This window comes from Monocercomonoides exilis, assembly GCF_001643675.1.
Source record: "Monocercomonoides exilis strain PA203 chromosome Unknown scaffold10-1930038, whole genome shotgun sequence".
NCBI classification, from domain to species: Eukaryota; Preaxostyla; order Oxymonadida; family Polymastigidae; genus Monocercomonoides; species Monocercomonoides exilis.
In genome coordinates, this window is record NW_027150555.1 from 902015 (window position 1) to 923324 (window position 21310).

A 21310-nucleotide genomic window follows, 5' to 3' on the forward strand; every position below is an offset into this window, starting at 1 on the left:
TCACAATCATTCCCCCGCGCTCGGCCAGGTCTGCCACCGACACCTCGCTCAGCGGTGCAAACACCGCATACCGCGTCTTCCGCACCCACTCCTCCAGCCTCCCAACATCCACCTCTCCCTCGCCCACACTCTCACACGCACCCACACCCTCACCCAAACTCTCCTCCACAAACGCCATCGCCCGCCCCCCGCCATACGCATAGATCCCTGCCTTCCCACACTCTGCATCAAACAGCTCGCACAGCCGCTTGTCTTCCGAAAAGAAAAACGGCTTCCACTCCGGCCGCACATCCCCCAGCCTCCGAAGCCCTCTCTGCCACACACCCCCAATAAAATAAAAATATCCATCCACACAAAAATTTTTCATATTATCAAAAAAAAAAAATTAAATGAATGAATGCTTTGACAACTCATTCCCAGTCTCTTTAAAAAAAAAGCAGAAGAAAAAAAAAAATACATCAAATATCGCTCATGCACACCTTCAGCCGCAGGGCCTCGCTGCTCCCGAGATCGCTCCCCACAAGGACAATCGACGACGGCCCACCTGCCCCTCCCCCTCGGTGCATCGCCTCCAGCGTCTCTCTCTCAATCTCCCGCGCCTCCTTCCCCACCACCTCCGACACAAACTCGGTCACCACCGGCCCCGTGAACTGCACGCCAGAAGCACCACACACAAACACAACACACCCACCCCGCCGCAAGAAAAGCAGATAATTTCGAATGAAACAAGCAATAAACAAAAAACAAGGCGAAACAGCAAATCCCACACCATCCCCTCAAACGGCACAGCCTTCCCTTCCTCAACAACAAACAGCGCCGGCAGCTCAGCCACCATCAGCTGCTGGTTCCGCCCTGCCTGCCTGTGCGCGTCCCTGACCACATGGAACTCCACCTGCCGCACAAGCCCTGTCCCGTTCTGCGCCTGCCAACAGCAGCCACACAAAAATATAAAAAAAAAAAAAATATAATATAAAATTTAATGATAAAAAATAATGAAAGTCAAAAATACACCGCATTCACCCATACATACAGCACAGCACACACAACCACACACAGCACACACCATTCCAGAAAAGTGCTCCCTCGCCTCCTCCACAGCCGCCTCTGCCTCCCCACACGCCCCGCACCACGGCGCCGTCAGCAGCACCGCACACGGCCCGTCCCCCGCACACACATCCCCAAACACCCCTGCCCCGCTGCACAGCATAATCGTCTCCATTATCGCCAGCAATGCCTGTCCTGCTCCCATCTGCATTCACCAATTATGTGTCTCTCCCGCCGCGTCATATCGACGCGCTTTCCCTGCCCCATTATTCCGCGCCCCCTGCGCCCCGGTCTCTTCCAAACTCCATTTTTTGACACGCATCCACGCACATATGGGCGGGATGATCACCCAAACAAAATGTTTCTGGCTGTTTTGCGGGTGCTGTGAGGGGTGCTGGGCAGCGCAACAACGCTTTTCCGGGGTGCATATGCACAATGGATGCACTGTTCCTTCGTGAGGAAGACGTTGCATTTCACGGCTGATGTGGAGAAAACAACATATTTTGAAGCATGGAATGAGGAAGAATTTTGCAGGAGGCAGCGGAAGGGGCAAAAGGGAAAGGAGTGAAGGGATATTATATTCTGGTGAAGGAATGGGGTGGGGAATGGCGGGATAGAGGCGGGAAGAGAGAATGACGAGATTTTAGTTGAGGCGAATTTGGGGGAAGGTGGGGAGGAGTTGTGGGTGGATACAGTGACGGGATTTTTTTGGGCGGGGAATTTTTTTATTTTGGCGATTATTGATTGGTTTTCAGCAGAAGCAATGAAAACAGGGATGGAGATATTGTCAGCTGCGCTTGTGCTTTTGGCGTTTGTGCAAAGCCAGATTGCTGGGGGATATGGAGGGTATGGAGGATACGGTGGGTATGGGGGGAGAGGATATGGCGGGTATGGAGGATACGGGAACTATGACAGTTACAGCGGGTATGGAGGCTATGGAAGCAATGGAGGCTATGGAAGCAATGGAGGATATGGAAACTATGGAGGCAATGGAGGATATGGGGGATATGGAGGATATGGGGGATATGGGGGATATGGGGGATGGCTGCGGGGCCAGGAGCTGAGCGAGGAGGAGCTGGAGGAGCTGAGCTTTGGGATGCCGTGTGGGGCAGGGGGTGTTGGGGGCATTGGAGGCATGGGATGTGGATACGGGAACATGAATGTGAATGGGAATGTGAATGGGAATGGGATGAGGAATGGAGGATGCGGAGGGTTTGGGTGTGGAGGGGGCGGGTGCGGGTACGGGGAGGCGTTCAAGGATGTGTATGCGAACTCGGACCATGTGGGGCAGGGGAGCACGCGGGGGTACTCGCAGAGGTATGGGGAGGAGTATGGGCAGCGGCAGGACCGGGCAGTGGGGGTGTGTGAGAAGGAAGGGAGGATGGGGAGCGGGGGCAGCGCAGAAGGGAGCGGGAGCAGGGTGCATGGGGAGCGGGGGAGCGGGGGGTCATGCGGGAGCTACGAGAACGCGGCAGGGATGGGAAGCATGGAGCAGGGGTGCAGGGGGAGCGGGGAGTGCAGCCGAGGCCAAGGATGTGGATGCAATGGATGCCCCAACGGATACCCCAATGGATTCAACAACAATGGATACAACAACAACAACAATGGATGCATGAATGGATGCACCAATGGCTACAACAACAATGGATATAACAATGGTTGCAACAGAGGCTGCGGGTGCTGTGGGTATTAAAAAAATTTCATGTTCAAAAAAAAATTTTTTTTAAGATTTAAAGAGGTTTTGTTATAATTTAAAAGTATTATTTTTGAGAAATTTTTGCATTCAGCAGGTTCAAAAGTATGGAATACTTTGCACTCAATTCATTTTAACATTTTGATATAAAAATGAAAAAAACTGATGATAATCAAAATTAAAATTATTATTTTCACGAAAGAGTTCGGTTTTTGTAATTTTTTCTTCAAAAACAAAAAAGTCAAAAAATAAAAAAAATCTTAAAGTTTAAAAAAATATAAATAAAAATTCAATCCAAATATAAAACACTATTGACATATATTGCAAATAAAGAATTTTTATTATGAAACAAACGAAACATAATTTTTAAACGTTAGGAGTAATGATCATTTAAATGAATATGTATTTAGAACTTTCTAAAGACACAAGAAAGGAACCTTTAATAAAAAATATTTTGACTTCTTTAAAATATTAAGGCAAATATAGAAAATCGAATAACAAAACGCTTTATCATAACTTTAAATTCAACTAAAGTTCTTGAAAAAATTCAAAATTTATAAAACAAACCAAGCAAAAACGTCAAACAAATGAAAGAGAAATCATTCATTTTTCATCAATCAAACATTTTAACAAAGCATAGACATTGAATACGAAAAATTAAAAAAACCGGACAGTTCAATTACATGAAACATTTGTAAAAAATAAAACAAAAACGAAAAAAAAAAAAAAAAAAAAAAAAAAAAAAAAAAAAAAAAAAAAAAAAAAAAAATCAAAAATTTATATTTCCAAAACGCTCGTTAATAAATCATAGCATTGAAAAAAGAAAGTCCAAAGCTAGCTTATGTTGAAGAATGGTCCGAATTTCTGTCATCAGAAGCATAAGGTAGTGCAGACGACGGGCTTGAAAGAGGTGGAAATTGAAGATTTCTTTGAGGAGGCGAAGAAATAGCCACACCTGCAATGCGGGGATGAACCGAAGAAGAATGAGAAGGAGAGAAATCTGCTGAATGCAGAGATGATGGCACTTGCGGAAGAACAATAGACTGTACAGACGTGATTTCTCGTGGAGCTGTCCATTGAACGGGCTTATTGGCAGGAACAAAAAATCCTTCCGTGGATGGCAAAACAGAAGGAGAACAGCTCTGCTTTGGTAAAGAAAATATCATTGGACTCGTTGACGCGCTTTTTTTGTGCCTTCGACAATGCTTTCGTTTGGAAAATGACTGGCGATTCCTGCCTTGTGATTTATTTTTAAAGAATGAGCTTTCAATAATTGGAGTTGAGAGTGGTCTTGAATGTAGCGGCTGCGCTTCTTTAGCCTCGAAATTGAACGTATTGTCTGAATATTGATGATTTGTGGATTGAGACAGAGGATGGCCATGCAGTTGGGTGCTCTGACGCTTTGAAGCAGGGCGACTGGATGGCGTCTGCAAGGAAAAAAACTGTAACGGAAGACTTTCGTTGCATCCAATGGGATTAAAACGGTCCAGAGAAGATGCATTTGAGCAATCTGTGCTCAACGTCATTGAATGCAGTTGGTATTCACACGAGGGATTTTGAGTGAACGAATTCTGAGCTCCGTAAAAAGAATCTTTTGATTCTGAAGGCAAAAAAGAGGAGGATATATCTGTGTTCGTTGTCATCTTCCCTTCGGATAAAGTTCCACCTTCTCCAAATGAAAACGGTCTTTGAAGCATTTTGTCCGCCACAGAAGAGATAAATGCTCCTTCCTGTCTGAAGTCACTTTGCAGAGAGTCATCCGTTTTTTTCAAAGGCAGTTCACATTGTGGCAAAGAAGACTCAACAAAGCCTGTGCTTGACATCGGATTTTGAAGCGTTTTCTGCGGAAAAGAATTTGAAGCTGATAGAAAATTGTGGTAATTGGTTGCATTTGGATCAATGCAATTCATCGGAGCACCTAAAACTGAAGACTGCGAAATGCAATTCTGCTGAGGCAATAAAAGAGGATTTAAATATGAATTATCAGTTTGACTTCGCAAATAAGTTTCAGTTGTTTGCTTTTGAAACGAGCCGAAAGCTGGCGGTGAGGAAGAAAAGCCATCGCTTGCAGCATTTGAAGAGGCGAAAGGAACGCTTGAAGAATTCTGAACAAATCCAGTTGATCTATCGCAAATCAAAGAAGAAGAAGAAGAATATTCCTGTAATAATTGCTTTTTAGACATAAACTGTGATTGCTTAAGGCAATCTGAAGGAAATCCCTGATACATTTGAGGCAACTGAATATCATAAGAATGAAAGTCTGCTGTTGGAAGAGGCGCCAGAGAAGTGAGTGAAGGAGTGACAGAATCCTGCTTCAAAGCTAACCCTGTTTCAGACGAAGAATGTTGCAGACTTCCCGCAGAAGACATTAGAGGCGATGATAAATAGCCGATTGGCGGGGTTGTCATCTGCAAGAGCTGTTGATTTGCAGAAATCAACTGAGGCGATTGTGTTTCCACAGCTGAAGATGCAACAGAATGCGGATAAGGCGGTGTCACATATGAGCCAGCCAGCATGCACTGTGCACAGTTCTGCTGCTGGACAGTGGAATCAACTGAAGGATTAAAAGAGGTTGAAGGATAATTTGTGGGTTGCGAAACAACAAATGGAATCGAAGAGATAAAAGGAGTGCCAAACGAAGGCAGCGAATAAAGCTGTGAAACGACTGGCAATTGAAGCATCAAAGTATTCAATGCAGTTTGATTAGCAGAGTTGACGAAAGTTTGCTTAGGCAAACGTGACTGGTTCAGCTCGGTTGGTCTCGCCTTTCCATTTTCAGAAGTCATCGCCTGATGCATCTGCGATTGAGTGAATGAAGATTGTGAAGATAACTGTGAAGATAATTGTGAAGTCTCACTTCGAGTTAATTGATGGATGCTTTCATTTGAAGAAATAGTTAAAGGCGGAAAATGATCAGAGCTTTCATGAATTGGCGGATGAGAATTGTAATAATTATTTGATTTAAATTCCGTGGCTGGAATATCCGTTTGTTGAGCAATGTGCATGATCGATGAAGATGAGAGCGAAGACTGCAAAGAAGGAGCATTAATATCTTCAGTGTATGCTTCATTAACCTCATTTTTCAATTTCTCGCTTCTTCCTTTATCGTTGGAATTATACATCGCTGGCTGCGCTGTATTTGAATCGTTTTGCTGCTTCATTTCTTGAGTAAATTCTGCAAATGCTGAATTTGTGCTATTAGCTGCTCTTGAGAAAGGGAAGGGATGCAGTTGGAATCCAAAGCATGCGTTGTGGGAGTAATCAAAGATAATTCGTTGGCTTGGGGACTTTCTGTAAATTTACCGGACGAAAAATGAGAGTGCTCTGGTTGGATCCCATTGAACGAATAGTTATTATGCCCAATCTCTTCATCTTGCAATTTCAATGTTTCTGGTGAAACCGTGAATTTATCAGCGTGCTTCTCACGATAAAAGTTGGTAGGCCCAAAGGAAACATCGGACGGTGAAGAAGCAAATATTTTTGGAGCTTCAACTTCTTTCTCTGTCCTTTCAGCACACTTTCCATTGCTTTGCTTCTCGCACAGCGCATTTTGGCTATCGTGGGCTTCAAAAAACGAAAAATTGCTGTTGTTACAAAAGAGATTGGAACTCTCGCTTGAGTCTTCCTCTTCTTCCTCTTCTTCATCTTCGACGTCTTCTCCGTCTTCTCCGTCTTCACTTTCGGTGTAATCTTCGTATTCGTTTTCATCATCGACTTTTCCACTTTTTTCACTGCAATGCTCGTTATCGTTAGAAGAATCGTTTAAAGAATCGGAAATCTCAAGTGGAATTGTCTGATGCGTTTGTTCAACGTTTTGCGAACAAGGTTGTTGTTCGTTTGAAACAGATGGAGTAAAGCAAACAGAAGAGTTATCCGAAGATGGACAAATTGAAGAAGAAAAAGAAGGAGATGACGAAAAAGAAACATAATTAGGACTCTTGGAGTAACTATTGGAACTTGACGAATATTGAGTCCGGCTTGATAGCTGACTAGATGCGCAATGATGTTGTTGCTGATTTGAAAAGGTAGAGTGCTGAGTTTTTGAGAAATGTTTTGAAAAATAGATTAAAAAAAACAATGAAAAATCAACTCCATGAAGCCTGCCTCTTAGATTGAGCTTTGGGTAAACATCATATTTTGAGCGTTGAAAAACACGAACAGGAAGAGCAGTAAAAGTACATTCACTTGAGGCAATAGAGGTATTAAATTCACATGAACAATTATCAGGACAAACAAAAACAGGATTATTAATTGAAGAAGAATCGACAGAAAATTCATATTCATCATCATCGCATAAAAGCAAGGTTGATGCTTCAAATTTGCTTTGAGTTTCAATAAGATGCTGAATGAATTTGTATGAGTATGAGAACAAATGTCCATTAAAGAAATTGTTTAATTTCTTTCTGAATTGTAAAAAAGCAACAACGAAACTTTTTGCACATTCCCATGTGCAAAATACAAATAATTCATAGAACGTAATCGCGATACAAAAGCACATAAATTGAACAAGCGTGCAAATGGTAAAGGAAATCTGATTAAATAATTTTAAAAGAAGCGAATTTTTCATTTTTTGGCTTTTTGCGTAAAGGTATCCTGCAAGTTTGACGTTAGAATTTTGAAAAATGCTGATCCAATCAGCCGAAATGCAATGCCTTGGCAAGTATATATAAATACATAGAGTGTTATTCAACTTAAAGATTTCAATATCACAAATAACAGGATTGAATGTCAATTTCAAAATTGTTGGATCATGTTGCTCAATAAATAAGCATTCAAGAAGCTGCACTTCTCCTAAAATAATTTTTTGCGTTAAGTATTACAACACACGTTAAATGAAAAAATTTATCTTTCATAAAGAATAAATCACAAAGAAACCCACCTTTTTTCTGTAAAAAAATAAATACATTGCGCTCTTTCATCACCTAAATATGTTTTCTTTTGAGTATAATTCTTTTGCTTTTTGAAAATTGAAATAATCTGTTAACACAAAAAAAAAAGTCATATGAAAAATATTTACATATAGTTCTTTAAAATTTTATACCTATAAATTTTCAAAGTTAATACACAGTAATTTTATGTTGATTATTATTTACAAAAGTCGTTGCTGTTATTAATATTAATGTTTTAAAGTTTGATCATAACACAAAATAAATCTTTAATTAATCGTAATTTTTCTATTCAAATAAAACTTGTTTTGAGATGTAAAATACACGTACATATAAACAAATTTATTGATTTTTTTTTTCAAAATCGTTGATTTTTTTAATTTTTTTATGTATTTTTTTAATATTCAAAATAGTTTTATATTTGTTAAAAAAAATAAAAAGATATCAAAAATTTTATATCCTAAAAACACATTTGTTCATTTTCCCTTTAATACCCACAGTATCCGCAGCCTCTGTTGCAACCATTGTTATATCCATTGTTGTTGTAGCCATTGGTGCATCCATTCATGCAACCATTGTTGTTGTTGAATCCATTGTTGTTGAATCCATTGGGGTATCCGTTGGGGCATCCATTGCATCCACATCCTTGGCCTCGGCTGCACTCCCCGCTCCCCCTGCACCCCTGCTCCATGCTCCCCATCCCTGCCGCGTTCTCGTAGCTCCCGCACGACCCCCCGCACCCCCGCTCCCCATGCACCCTGCTCCCGCTCCCTTCTGCGCTGCCCCCGCTCCCCATCCTCCCTTCCTTCTCACACACCCCCACTGCCCGGTCCTGCCGCTGCCCATACTCCTCCCCATACCTCTGCGAGTACCCCCGCGTGCTCCCCTGCCCCACATGGTCCGAGTTCGCATACACATCCTTGAACGCCTCCCCGTACCCGCACCCGCCCCCTCCACACCCAAACCCTCCACATCCTCCATTCCTCATCCCATTCCCATTCATGTTCCCGTATCCACATCCCATGCCTCCAATGCCCCCAACACCCCCTGCCCCACACGGCATCCCAAAGCTCAGCTCCTCCAGCTCCTCCTCGCTCAGCTCCTGGCCCCGCAGCCATCCCCCATATCCCCCATATCCCCCATATCCTCCATATCCCCCATATCCTCCATTGCCTCCATAGTTTCCATATCCTCCATTGCTTCCATAGCCTCCATTGCTTCCATAGCCTCCATACCCGCTGTAACTGTCATAGTTCCCGTATCCTCCATACCCGCCATATCCTCTCCCCCATACCCACCGTATCCTCCATACCCTCCATATCCCCCAGCAATCTGGCTTTGCACAAACGCCAAAAGCACAAGCGCAGCTGACAATATCTCCATCCCTGTTTTCATTGCTTCTGCTGAAAACCAATCAATAATCGCCAAAATAAAAAAATTCCCCGCCCAAAAAAATCCCGTCACTGTATCCACCCACAACTCCTCCCCACCTTCCCCCAAATTCGCCTCAACTAAAATCTCGTCATTCTCTCTTCCCGCCTCTATCCCGCCATTCCCCACCCCATTCCTTCACCAGAATATAATATCCCTTCACTCCTTTCCCTTTTGCCCCTTCCGCTGCCTCCTGCAAAATTCTTCCTCATTCCATGCTTCAAAATATGTTGTTTTCTCCACATCAGCCGTGAAATGCAACGTCTTCCTCACGAAGGAACAGTGCATCCATTGTGCATATGCACCCCGGAAAAGCGTTGTTGCGCTGCCCAGCACCCCTCACAGCACCCGCAAAACAGCCAGAAACATTTTGTTTGGGTGATCATCCCGCCCATATGTGCGTGGATGCGTGTCAAAAAATGGAGTTTGGAAGAGACCGGGGCGCAGGGGGCGCGGAATAATGGGGCAGGGAAAGCGCGTCGATATGACGCGGCGGGAGAGACACATAATTGGTGAATGCAGATGGGAGCAGGACAGGCATTGCTGGCGATAATGGAGACGATTATGCTGTGCAGCGGGGCAGGGGTGTTTGGGGATGTGTGTGCGGGGGACGGGCCGTGTGCGGTGCTGCTGACGGCGCCGTGGTGCGGGGCGTGTGGGGAGGCAGAGGCGGCTGTGGAGGAGGCGAGGGAGCACTTTTCTGGAATGGTGTGTGCTGTGTGTGGTTGTGTGTGCTGTGCTGTATGTATGGGTGAATGCGGTGTATTTTTTGACTTTCATTATTTTTTATCATTAAATTTTATATTATATTTTTTTTTTTTTTATATTTTTGTGTGGCTGCTGTTGGCAGGCGCAGAACGGGACAGGGCTTGTGCGGCAGGTGGAGTTCCATGTGGTCAGGGACGCGCACAGGCAGGCAGGGCGGAACCAGCAGCTGATGGTGGCTGAGCTGCCGGCGCTGTTTGTTGTTGAGGAAGGGAAGGCTGTGCCGTTTGAGGGGATGGTGTGGGATTTGCTGTTTCGCCTTGTTTTTTGTTTATTGCTTGTTTCATTCGAAATTATCTGCTTTTCTTGCGGCGGGGTGGGTGTGTTGTGTTTGTGTGTGGTGCTTCTGGCGTGCAGTTCACGGGGCCGGTGGTGACCGAGTTTGTGTCGGAGGTGGTGGGGAAGGAGGCGCGGGAGATTGAGAGAGAGACGCTGGAGGCGATGCACCGAGGGGGAGGGGCAGGTGGGCCGTCGTCGATTGTCCTTGTGGGGAGCGATCTCGGGAGCAGCGAGGCCCTGCGGCTGAAGGTGTGCATGAGCGATATTTGATGTATTTTTTTCTTCTTCTGCTTTTTTTTTTTAAGAGACTGGGAATGAGTTGTCAAAGCATTCATTCATTCATTTAATTTTATTGTTAATATGAAAAAATTTTTGTGTGGATGGATATTTTTATTTTATTGGGGGTGTGTGTGGCAGAGAGGGCTTCGGAGGCTGGGGGATGTGCGGCCGGAGTGGAAGCCGTTTTTCTTTTCGGAAGACAAGCGGCTGTGCGAGCTGTTTGATGCAGAGTGTGGGAAGGCAGGGATCTATGCGTATGGCGGGGGGCGGGCGATGGCGTTTGTGGAGGAGAGTTTGGGTGAGGGTGTGGGTGCGTGTGAGAGTGTGGGCGAGGGAGAGGTGGATGTTGGGAGGCTGGAGGAGTGGGTGCGGAAGACGCGGTATGCGGTGTTTGCACCGCTGAGCGAGGTGTCGGTGGCAGACCTGGCCGAGCGCGGGGGAATGATTGTGATGACGGTGATTCCGCAGAAGGAGAAGGCGATCTATCGGAGGTGTGTGAGTGTATTGAAGCGAATTGACGAAGAGGAGAAAAAGAGAAAAAGATATATTTTGTGTTTTCTTTTTTTTTTTTTCTTTTCTTGTGATTTTTGGGGGAATGAACTTGCCTCATTTCGAATATTATCATATTTTTTTTCAACTTTTCTTTTTAATTGCTGATTGTGGGGTGAAGGATGAAGGAGGTGATGATGGCGGTGAGCGAGATGCTGCCGTCTGTGCAGTTTGTGCATGTGGATCCGACAGTGTCTGGGGGTGCGACTTCATCGTCGATGCTGCCGCTGTCAGGAGCAGCCGGGCTGGCCACGGGGTCGAGCACGCTGTTTTCGCTGCTGAGCCGGGAGGCGCTGGACCTGCGGGATGTGCCGGTGGTGTGTGTGGTGGATGTGGGGCGAGGGGTGCACTTCTTGGAGCGGGAGCTGGATGTGCTGTCGGTGGGGAGCGTGGGGCGGTGGGTGCAGGATGTTGTGGCAGGGAAGGTGAAGGTGTGCAGCTGGATGGAATCTGGTTCTTATGTTCATTCACATATTTTATTTTATTTTTTATTTTATTTTTTTATTCTTTATAAATATTTGTTTCCGCATTAATGTTCTCTTGCAATTCCGGTATTGATGGACTGGCAGAGCGTGGAAGAGGAAATGATGGAGGCGAGGGGAAAGGGAGCAGAAAGAGGGGTTTTGGAGAAGGAGAAGGAGAAGGAGGAGAAGGAGGAGGAGGAAGAAGAAGAAGAAAAGATAGAGGAGGAAAAGAAAGAGATTGAAGGAGGAAAAGAAGAAGAAGAAGGAGAAGTGGAGTGGGTGAAGAGCAACGTGGGGGTTGGGGTTGTGTGTGGGGTTTGTGGAGTGGCAGGAGGGATGATTCTGTCGAGGGGGTCGGGTTCAGGAAAGAAGGAGCGGAAGAAGACGAGGGAGGGAAAAGGAGGGAAAGAAGGGAAAGGAGAGGCAGACACAGAGAACGAAGAAGACAAAGACGATGATGGGGATGAGGATGGGGATGGGGATGAAAATGAGGAAGAGGAAGAAGAAGAAGAAGGAATCAAAAAGAAAGGGAAAGGGGAGGAGACGGAGAATAAGAAGAAGAAGAAGAAGAAAGGGAAGGAGGGAAAGGGAGGAAAAGAGAGAAAGGAAGGAAAGGAGGGAAAGGGGAAAGCGAAAGAGAATTGAGGAAGGCGGGGGTTGAGTGAGTGTGTGAAAGTGGATGTTCTTTTTTCTCTCCATTTTTTATATTTTATTTATTTCATCTCTCTTTCTCTTTTAATTTTTTTTTCATTGCGAGCACTTCATGGGAACATGCGTTTTTCTTTCAATCTTCTTGCCATTTCTATTTTTTTTATTATTATTTTGGTCTCTTGGAATCAGCGCAAGATGTGGGGTGTTTTGTGGAGGGGTGGCTGTTTGGCTTGGGCTTGGAGGGAAAAGGAAAGGAGAAAAAGGAGTGAAAAGGGAATTGATTTGACAAAGAAACGCACACAAGAAATTTTCATCATTCTTTTTCCCATCTTCCATTCTTGTTTCGTTTCCACTCTTCATCCACACAAATCTCGAGCATTTGCATTTTCCCCATGAAAAATCAAATATGTGTGTCTGATTTGTCATTTTGACAGAAAGTTAACCTGCAAAATTAAAAAGAATTGTTTTCCATTTTTTATTGAATCATGCATGTTTCATCTTTCCAAGTGCAAAGAATGTTTCATCTCAGTTAGGAGTGACAATCCTTCTGTTGACTCCAACCTTCTTTGATGCTCATCTTGTCATCAAAGAAGATTGGAGTCAATTACTCATGGCTTTTCAAAAAAAAAAAAAAAAAAAAAAAAAAAAAAAAAAAAAAACTCTCAAAAAGTCATTTGGCAAATTGAAACAACCTCATTGGCTTTGTAATGAGTCATTTTTCCAGAATGGTCTTTTTCGAAGTTTCGATTTCAATTGAAAGAAAAAATGGATTTGCAAAACATTCCCCAAGATAAATATTCAAGAAATGTTTCTATTAATTCGTTTTCCCAATAAAGTGGATTGCTCAATTGCAATCATTTTGTTAATCAAAAATTTTCTAGATTTGAATATTGAATGAAACGTAAAAAAAAGAATTTTTATTATTCCGAAGTGATAACGACATTTCAAGAGATAAATCGGAAAAAAATATTTCTTTTAAAAAAATAATATTATTATATGCATTTGAAATTCTTTTTTATCTATTTTTTCGGATTTTTAATCTCTTAAAAAGTATAATATGGGGCACAGGAATATTTTATTTTCTGATTTTCTCCTGCATCCGCATCGTGATGAGGAGCTTCTCCAGCATACGGTCTGCACACAATATTATTGCGTTATTGTTGCTTGCAGTGAGCTGCTGCAACGGTAAAGGCACTGAAGAAAATCAAATTCAACAAAAATGGAACGAGAAGGTACAGAAAAGCTCAATCAACTTTGGAAATGGAAATGGAGAGTATAGCAATATTTTTGGCATTCCATCAGAACAAGTTATAAAACCAACTGACAATTGCATTTGCTGTGTCCAAACAAGTCTCAATATCATCAACACCTCCTTGTATATGACCCATCTCAACATCATCCCCCTCGCTGGTTGCCCACTCCTCACTGCCCAACACCACTCCGCTGCCTCCATCTGCTCCTCCACTTGCACCATCCACCCACCTTCCCTCACCAACAACAACCACCTCCACCAATGCCCCCTCTTCCTCTCTGCCCATGCCTCCCTCGCCCTCACAAACTTCTCCCTCACCACCCACCAACCTGCCATCCTCTCCTTCCCCCTCTTCTCCGCCCCAAACAATCTCCTTCCAGATGCCCACTCCCCAATCCCCACCTCCTTCTCCATCTCCCACTCCTCTTTCTCCTCCTTCATCTCCCTCATCCAGACCTTCCTTTTTTCTCCTTCATCATCCACTTCTTTTTTGACCCATCCCCACCTCCAAATCCACCTCAATCTCCATCTCTCAAACACCCTCTTCTCCAACATCTCATCTCCCCAATCCTTTCCGTCTCTTCCATCCCTTCCCTCCCACTCACTCAACCCATTCACATCAACTTCTTCTTCTTCTTCCGCAACCACTTCCACCAACATCAACACCAATTTCATCCCCTCTTTCTCTCTTCGCTCCTCTCTTTCCATCCACTCAACCATCTTCTTCCACACTCACAACCCCATTGATGGTGCCATCCTCCCAAACCTCAACAGCCCATCCACTTCTCTCTCTACCTTCAACACATCTTTCCTCCACCAAGCGCGATCTTCATCAAATGCTCCTGTGGTTCATGTTGGAACTGAAACCCAAAGAAAATCACCTGGAAGATTGACTTCGTTTGATGAGAACAGCCATCGTTTTGAGTGGTGTGAATGGAATAATTCAATTAGCGTAGGGAGTAATGGAGGTGCGCTTTATGTTTATTGCTTGAATGCAAATCTCGAAATCACTTCTTGCTCATTCAACGAATGTTACTGCACTGGAGATGGTCAAGGTGGTGCGTTATGTTGTGGAAATTTGTTAAATATCAACATTGCAAAATCCAATTTCACGGGCTGCTCAGCCAGACATGGAGGAGCAGTGCACACTTATCATCCACTATCTTATTCCATCTATCACATTTCGGAAAACAAAGTGGAAAGTTGTTCAATAACAGATTGGTGCGGAACTGGCTGGTATTTCTGGCTCGAAAATATGACCTCAACTTGCCAATTTTTGTTTTCTGAATGCAAGTGCATTGCTAATTCTGGTGGTGATTCCGCTGGCTCTTTAACATTTCATTACCCTCCAACTAATAAGCCAAATCAATTTTTAGTCAATGATTGCCAATTCATAAATAACAAATTAACATCTTCTTCCACTTATGGTGGTGCAGGAATATACTTTGATGGAACTTATTCCTGGATGAATGGAATAAAATTCATCACTTTCTGTTTCTTCGATGGCAACACCGCAACAAATGGCAGAGGGAATGATGTGTTCTTCAATGGAAGCAGCATTATTCAATCACCATTCAATCAGTGTGGCTCAACAACCCTCACTCAAAGAGTCTGGAATTGTGGAACAGCAACTAATGATGAATACAACAGCTGGCTTCCGCACATTTCAACATACAAAATCGTATCAAATAATGGAACAAACACTGAACTCTGTGGGATGACACGACTTCGTCCGTGCTCCACAATTGAATATGCTCTTGTTCTCATGACAGATACACGAGATGCCTCCATCACTCTCCTTAGCTCAATATTTGTTCCTTCTCAAACACTCACATTCAGTGTGACCAACGCAAAAATCACCGGAAATGGTACAGATGCCACAACCATTGCCTCCAGTGGTATTTCTCAACCTTCGTCATCATCTTCTTCTGCCTTTTCTGCCCTCTTCCAACAGACCCAGGGCTCCCTCACAGTCTCTGCCCTCGCCATCGCCCACAACTCCACAAACCAAATCACCCCCATCCTCTTCCACCTCTCCGAAAACTCCCCTTCCCTCAAACTCAACACAACCATCATCACCGGAACAACCTCCATAACAATAAAAACTCCCCTCTTCTTCCTCACTGCTGGCTCCCTCGCCCTCAACCACACAGCAATCACTCATCTCCCCCTCAACAGCCAAAGCATCTTCCATCTCACATCCCTCACAAACCCCCTCACCCTCAACTCCTCCAACATCACTGACATCACCTCCACTTCCACCCCCGCCAGCTGTGTCCTCTCCTCTGCCACCTCCCCTGCCCTCTCCCTCTCCCTCGCCAACTGCACCATCACCAACATCAACTCAGCTCCACAAAACCAACAAACAGCCACCAATGGCGGGTGCATCTCATTCGCCTCATCTGCCCCTGCCAACTCCTTTTCAGTAAGCAACACCATCTTCTCCACCTGCTCTGTGAGCGAGGATACAAGTTCTGGAGGAAGAGGCGGTGCTCTCATGATCGAGTTCAACCATGGCTCACAAGTGTCAGAATCCTCCTTTTCCATCACCAATATTGTGTTTTCAGCCAACAAGGCCAGTGTTGGAAGAGATGTGTATTTTGTGTGTGAATCATTTGTCGCTTCTGTGAAAGAACCCTTGTTTGCCTTCATGGGAAACATCACTCAGAAAGACAACTCGATTGTCGGGCATGACAGAACAGAGGCATTCGGTGATTGGGATATCGATTTGTTCATATTTATCGATGGATACTTTGCAGACAAGGTGTTTGTGGATGGCACATCTGGAGTGGAAGAGAAATATTGTGGACTGGAGAAGGCGCCATGTTTGAGTGTGAATTATGGGATGGAGCGTTTGAAGAGGCCACAGAATGTTCTTCAGGAGATTGTTGTGTGTTCAAAATCGAAGGTGGAAGGGTGTGAAAATATGAGTGGGTTGAGTTTGAAGGCAAATACTGAGACAATTGTGGAGATAGAATGCCAAAGAGAAGTAACCGGATTTGAAGAATGCATTCTGAAATCAACATCACTGACAGAAATGGAGTTCATTGGGATTGCTGTTACATCGAGTTTTAGCAAAACAATCACATCAGTGATTGAATCAAGCACTCAAAATGGAGTGTTGCACATGAAGAACTGTGAGATGAGTGTTTTTGGAGGGAAGAGAAACACTATTGAATTTTTCTTGATCAAGTCAACAGGAAAGATGGTTGAACTGGAGTTTGTGACGATTTCAAATGTGAAATCAACATTCTCGTTGTTTTCATTTTCTCTTTTCTCAGCAAACATGAATGAACAGGAATGCAAACTGAAACTGTTGAATTGCATCTTAAAGGAATTGGAAATTGATGGAAGTGGAGAGGCAGCAGTGTTTGGAGGGAGCATGGGGGTTGGAATGGTGATGAATGGAAGCAGAATTGAAGGGGCAGTTTCAAAGACGAGCAAAAAAGGAGGAGCACTGAAGATAGCGTTGCGTGAAGGAGGATATGCTGCACTTGAAAACAGTTTATTAATTGGATGTGTCTGTGAGAACGGGAGTGAGGGAGGAAAAGGAGGAGGGATATATCTGGATTGCCAAAATTGCTTGAATGAAAAGCCATTTCTTTTTGATATTGGAGTAACTTTTGAGAACAACAATGCAGCAATTGGAAAAAATGTGTTCATTTTGGGAAAGGATTTGAATAGTTCTGTGACAAATGACTCATTCAAGTTTGATTATTCATCAATGAAGGATGATAAAACTCTGTTTGTTGGGAGTGACAACTTTCATTCAAACAAAGATTTGTTCATGTTTCTGATTCCATACAGCTCATTTGAGATATTTATCTCATCTGAAGGATTTGATGTTGCGCGTTGTGGAAGTGAAGAAGAGTCATGCTTCTCAATGTGGAAAGGAATGGAAAACATGGAAAAGGAGATTGGAATGAAAACAATTCAAATTGAAGGATCGACTGTTATTCGAGATTCATTCGATGTTTCCAATTATCAGATCAAAAAGGGTGTGAAGATGGGAGAAGAGAATGTGAAAGCAATATTGAATATTGAAAAGGCAATTGGAAATCAGCTGGAATGTTTCATGGAAAATGATATTCATCTTGAATTGACGATTATCCAGCTCCAGTTAACATCGGGATTTGACAACTCAGCCAAAACAATAATTTCCAACAAAAATGGAGATTTAGTGATAACTGGATGTGCATTTCATTCAGAGGCAAGAGTAAACAATGGATTTGATTGTGTGTTTGTGGATGCGATTGGAGGGAGTGTGGAAGTGAGTGATTTGTCAATTGAATCATGCAACGTCGGAAACAGCATATTTTCTATCAACAATGTTGGTGTCTATTGCCATTTGATGAATATTCGAGTGGAATCGTTGAATGAAAGCAGAGGATGCATTTTATCAATCAAGAAATCTGAACCAGAATTGAAGATAAATGAAGGAGTGAATGAAGAATGTGTGAATATTGAGATTGAGAAATCATCATTTTCAGGAGTGAAGAAAAGTGATAATGGGCCAAGCATTTTGGAATTAAAGAGTGAGAATAAGATTTGTTTTGTTGTGAATGAGAGCAGCATAACAGAAGACAAAGCAGAAACAAGTGAGAAAGGAGGGGCAATATTCTTCACATTGGGAACTTCTGGATCGATGAAGATGGTTGACTCAACAATCAGTCATTGCAGCTGCAGCAACAGCGTGGGAAGAGGAGGAGGAGTTTATTTGGCAACAAAGGAAAGAGGAGAATTGGATTTCTCATTTGTGAAAATGAAGTTCAGTGCAAACACAGCAAGAGTGGGGAATGATATTTTCATTGAATGCTTCAACATCACATCACAGATCAATGAAAGTCAGTTTCAATTTGATCTTCGAGAAGACCGTTACACCAGAATGAATGCGATATATGGAATTGATAGTTGTGAGCACACAAATGATACAGATCTAATTGACTTTGTGACGATCCATCAGAGCGACACAATCATTGTGAGCAGTGTGAATGGATCAAATGAGAGGCAATGTGGAACAAACACACTTCCATGTTATTCGATTGATCATGGACTGATGCATTTGACTTCAGATTTCATGAGCCAAATGATTGTTGTTGAAGGGAGTGTAATTGGCTGTGAGATAAATCTGGAAGAAATGAGTTTGAGCTCAAAAAGAAAGGTTGAATGCAAAGTTGAAATGAAATCTGAAATTGACAGAACAAAGGATTCTGTAATATCAACAACAGGAGAAGTTTCATTGCTGAGAGTCAGCTTTGTGTTCGATTTAAATTTCATCTCCTCACATGAATCATTGATATCACCAGAAGGAGGAATTCTTGAGATAATAAATTGCTCATTTGACTCAAAACAATCTACTGGAGAAGGAAATATAGAATTGGCAAACATTCCATTTCACATTATCAATATGGAAAAAGGAGAATTACAACTTGATGGATGCTCTGTATCAAATCTCATTCTTCAAGAAACAGCGTTCTATCTTTCTTCTCAACTTCCATCAGTGATTGATTCATTAACGTTTTGCAATTCAACAATGGAAACTTCTCTGATAGATATAAAGGAATGTGGAAAATTAAATGTGGATAGATTAAATACAGAGAATATCACAGTTGAAGGAAATGAAGAATCATTGATATCTTGCTTGTCAATGAAAAAGACAATGCGATTGACAAATTGCACAATGGGTGGAGTCAGTTCAAACAAAGCAAAAGGAAAATTGATGAAATTGAAGGATTGTTTAGATGTGAGAATGGACAGTTGTATTTTTGATGGAAGTTCAAAGGAAAGAAATGAAAAGAATTTGAATGCAGAAGAAGAAGAGATGTGCAGATGGGATGGATCTCTTGTGGATGTTGTGAAGAGTTCTGTTTTGATGAAAGATGCAACAATATCGAATTCACCAGATGGTGGAATAACAATAAGTGGAGGGGAAATAACTGTTGATGATGGAAGATTTGAGAACAATAATCCATCGATTGAAGTATATCCATCGCTGAGAAGAAATATCATCTGTTCAGATTCAGGAACATTGAATGTGATGAGTTTGAAAGGAGGAGATGGATGGAAGGATAACACATCACTTTGGATGTTAAATGAAGGGTGCAGTTTTGAAGGGATTGCTTCAGAAAGGGGTTCATCATTCTTCATTCCTGTTCTGGAGAGTGTGGAAGCAAAAGACGAGACAGATAGAATGAAGCTGATATTCAAAGGATTGCTTCTTGTTCCATGCAATCTGTCATTCTCAGTTGTGAAGAGGAAGGGAGAAGAGAAAGAGCTTGAAAAACATAATTTTGATGGAAATGGATTCTTATCGGAAAGAGAAGTTGAAGGAAGTGCGACAAAGGATCTTATCAGCAGTTGCGAAGATGAAATGGAAGTGAGTGTGCATATTTTATTTGGGAATCCAGAATCTCCTTCATCAACAAATTCATTCATTCTGAAGAATGCAAGTGAAATTGAACAAAAAGGGGATGAAATAATTGTTGAAGGAGGAAAAGAAGGGAAATCTTCATGGGCTGTTATCTGTCTGATTTTTGCTGTGCTGTTTGTGATTGTGCTCGTTGCTTTGATATTGTTTGTTGTTCGGTGGAGAAAGGTGAAGAATGAAGCAGAAAATCTGAGAGAGATTGTGAATGATACAGTGAGGAAGGATCCGAAGGCATTTGAGATGGTGACGATGGAGATGTCGCCAGAGGAGCAGTGGAGGAGAGCTGAGAGGGAGGCAGAGAAGAAGAATTGTGAGAGGATAAAGAAAAAAGTATTCGAGAAAAGTTTGGCGCACTCTGAGTCTGAAGAGTATCTTCTCTCCGAGAGTGGTTCAACTGAGTACATTCTGGGAAAGTACCCAGACAAGATTCCAGATTGGGCATTGGAGAAAGAAGAAGAAGAGATAAGGAAGAGAACGCCATCACCATCAATATCTTCGACATGTTCAACTGATTCTGATTCAACATTTGTTCGATCTGAGAGTTTGTGTCCCACAACCTCGTCAATGTCGAATTTGGTGGATGCCATGGCCTGTTCATCGCCTCATGAGAAGCTGATTGTGGATTTGAGGGATTCGCTGTTCATGCTGCTTCATGGAAGGAACGAGAAGAAGGAGATGGCAATTGGCTCATTGAAGGAGAGGGAGCAGACAGCTGCCCAGATCCTGTTCTGGGTGGCGAATCTTGCTCTTCATTCATTTGACGAGATGGAGAATCCTCTTCAATCACTTGCCAATCTGAGTCCTCACATTGTGTTGTTCTCTGAGCACATGGTCATTTGCATCGTGATGCATTCTGACTTATTATCCGATGATTCAGATTCATCATCCATCTCATCATCAACTATTGTCACTTCTGCCAGTGATAATGATGATGATGATAGAGGCTCTCTTCCATCATCAGCGTTTGAGGAAGAGGATGACAACATGAAGGAGTGCATGCGATGGAAGGCGCCAGAGCTGCTGATGAACAAGAAGATGGGAGCAACAAAGAAGTCGGTGGTGTTTTCGATTGGGATGATGCTGTGGGAGTGCCTGACATTGAAGGTGCCGTTTGGGGAGTATGAGGCAGTGATTGCAGGGCAGAAGATAATGAATGGGGAGAGGCCAGATGTGGAGGAGATTCGGGGAAGTGTGTTGTTTGGTGTTGTGGGGAGTTGCATTTCAGCGCAAGGGAAAGACAGGCCAGGGGTTGTGGAGGTGAGGAGAGAACTGCTGGAGATTTTTCCAGCGGAGGCAAGGATGGTGACGATGTCAGATGCGATTGGGGCAACTGGGATGATTGAAAATGGGGAAGAAGATGAAATTGAGGAAGAAGAGGATAAAGAAGAAGGAGATGGAGATGGAAAAGGAGATGGAGATGAAGGAGAAGAGGAAGATAATGATGATGATGAGGAGGAGGAGGAGGAGGAAGAAGAAGAAGAAAAGATTGCAAGAGCTTTTGAAGAAATGTGGAAAGGGATGAAAAGGGGCTGTCGAAGAGAATTATTGGAGATGAAATGTGGAAAAGAAAAGATGTGGATTTGGGTGTGA

The 21310-nt window shown here is 43.1% G+C and overlaps 7 protein-coding genes across 7 annotated transcripts; 4 read left to right on the forward strand and 3 right to left on the reverse strand.

Moving 5' to 3' along the window:
* Positions 1–1883: 1883 nt before the first annotated feature.
* On the forward strand, positions 1884–2108 carry MONOS_5005 (uncharacterized protein; the record flags this gene model as incomplete). Its single annotated transcript, XM_067875121.1, has 1 exon — positions 1884–2108. One exon carries the CDS (start codon positions 1884–1886, stop codon positions 2106–2108), a length of 225 nt encoding a protein of 74 aa, XP_067731984.1.
* Positions 2109–2233: 125 nt separating this feature from the next.
* On the forward strand, positions 2234–2917 carry MONOS_16257 (uncharacterized protein; the record flags this gene model as incomplete). Its single annotated transcript, XM_067869169.1, has 1 exon — positions 2234–2917. The coding sequence occupies one exon, from the start codon at positions 2234–2236 to the stop codon at positions 2735–2737; it is 504 nt and encodes a 167-aa protein (XP_067731985.1). The 3' UTR covers positions 2738–2917.
* A 659-nt stretch (positions 2918–3576) lies between these two features.
* MONOS_16256 (uncharacterized protein) lies at positions 3577–5898 on the reverse strand (the record flags this gene model as incomplete). The annotated part of the gene is made up of 1 exon (XM_067869168.1): positions 3577–5898. The coding sequence occupies one exon, from the start codon at positions 5896–5898 to the stop codon at positions 3577–3579; it is 2322 nt and encodes a 773-aa protein (XP_067731986.1).
* A 2006-nt stretch (positions 5899–7904) lies between these two features.
* On the reverse strand, positions 7905–8611 carry MONOS_16255 (uncharacterized protein; the record flags this gene model as incomplete). The annotated part of the gene is made up of 1 exon (XM_067869167.1): positions 7905–8611. The coding sequence occupies one exon, from the start codon at positions 8609–8611 to the stop codon at positions 8111–8113; it is 501 nt and encodes a 166-aa protein (XP_067731987.1). The 3' UTR covers positions 7905–8110.
* A 959-nt stretch (positions 8612–9570) lies between these two features.
* On the forward strand, positions 9571–12180 carry MONOS_17244 (uncharacterized protein; the record flags this gene model as incomplete). The annotated part of the gene is made up of 6 exons (XM_067870145.1): positions 9571–9795; positions 9905–10057; positions 10177–10347; positions 10516–10868; positions 11048–11357; positions 11496–12180. 6 exons carry the CDS (start codon positions 9571–9573, stop codon positions 12033–12035), a joined length of 1752 nt encoding a protein of 583 aa, XP_067731988.1. The 3' UTR covers positions 12036–12180.
* Positions 12181–13339: 1159 nt separating this feature from the next.
* On the reverse strand, positions 13340–14013 carry MONOS_5007 (uncharacterized protein; the record flags this gene model as incomplete). Its single annotated transcript, XM_067875123.1, has 2 exons — positions 13340–13763; positions 13832–14013. The coding sequence occupies 2 exons, from the start codon at positions 14011–14013 to the stop codon at positions 13340–13342; spliced, it is 606 nt and encodes a 201-aa protein (XP_067731989.1).
* A 535-nt stretch (positions 14014–14548) lies between these two features.
* MONOS_5008 (uncharacterized protein) lies at positions 14549–21310 on the forward strand (the record flags this gene model as incomplete). Its single annotated transcript, XM_067875124.1, has 3 exons — positions 14549–15131; positions 15720–20519; positions 21075–21310. The coding sequence occupies 3 exons, from the start codon at positions 14549–14551 to the stop codon at positions 21308–21310; spliced, it is 5619 nt and encodes a 1872-aa protein (XP_067731990.1).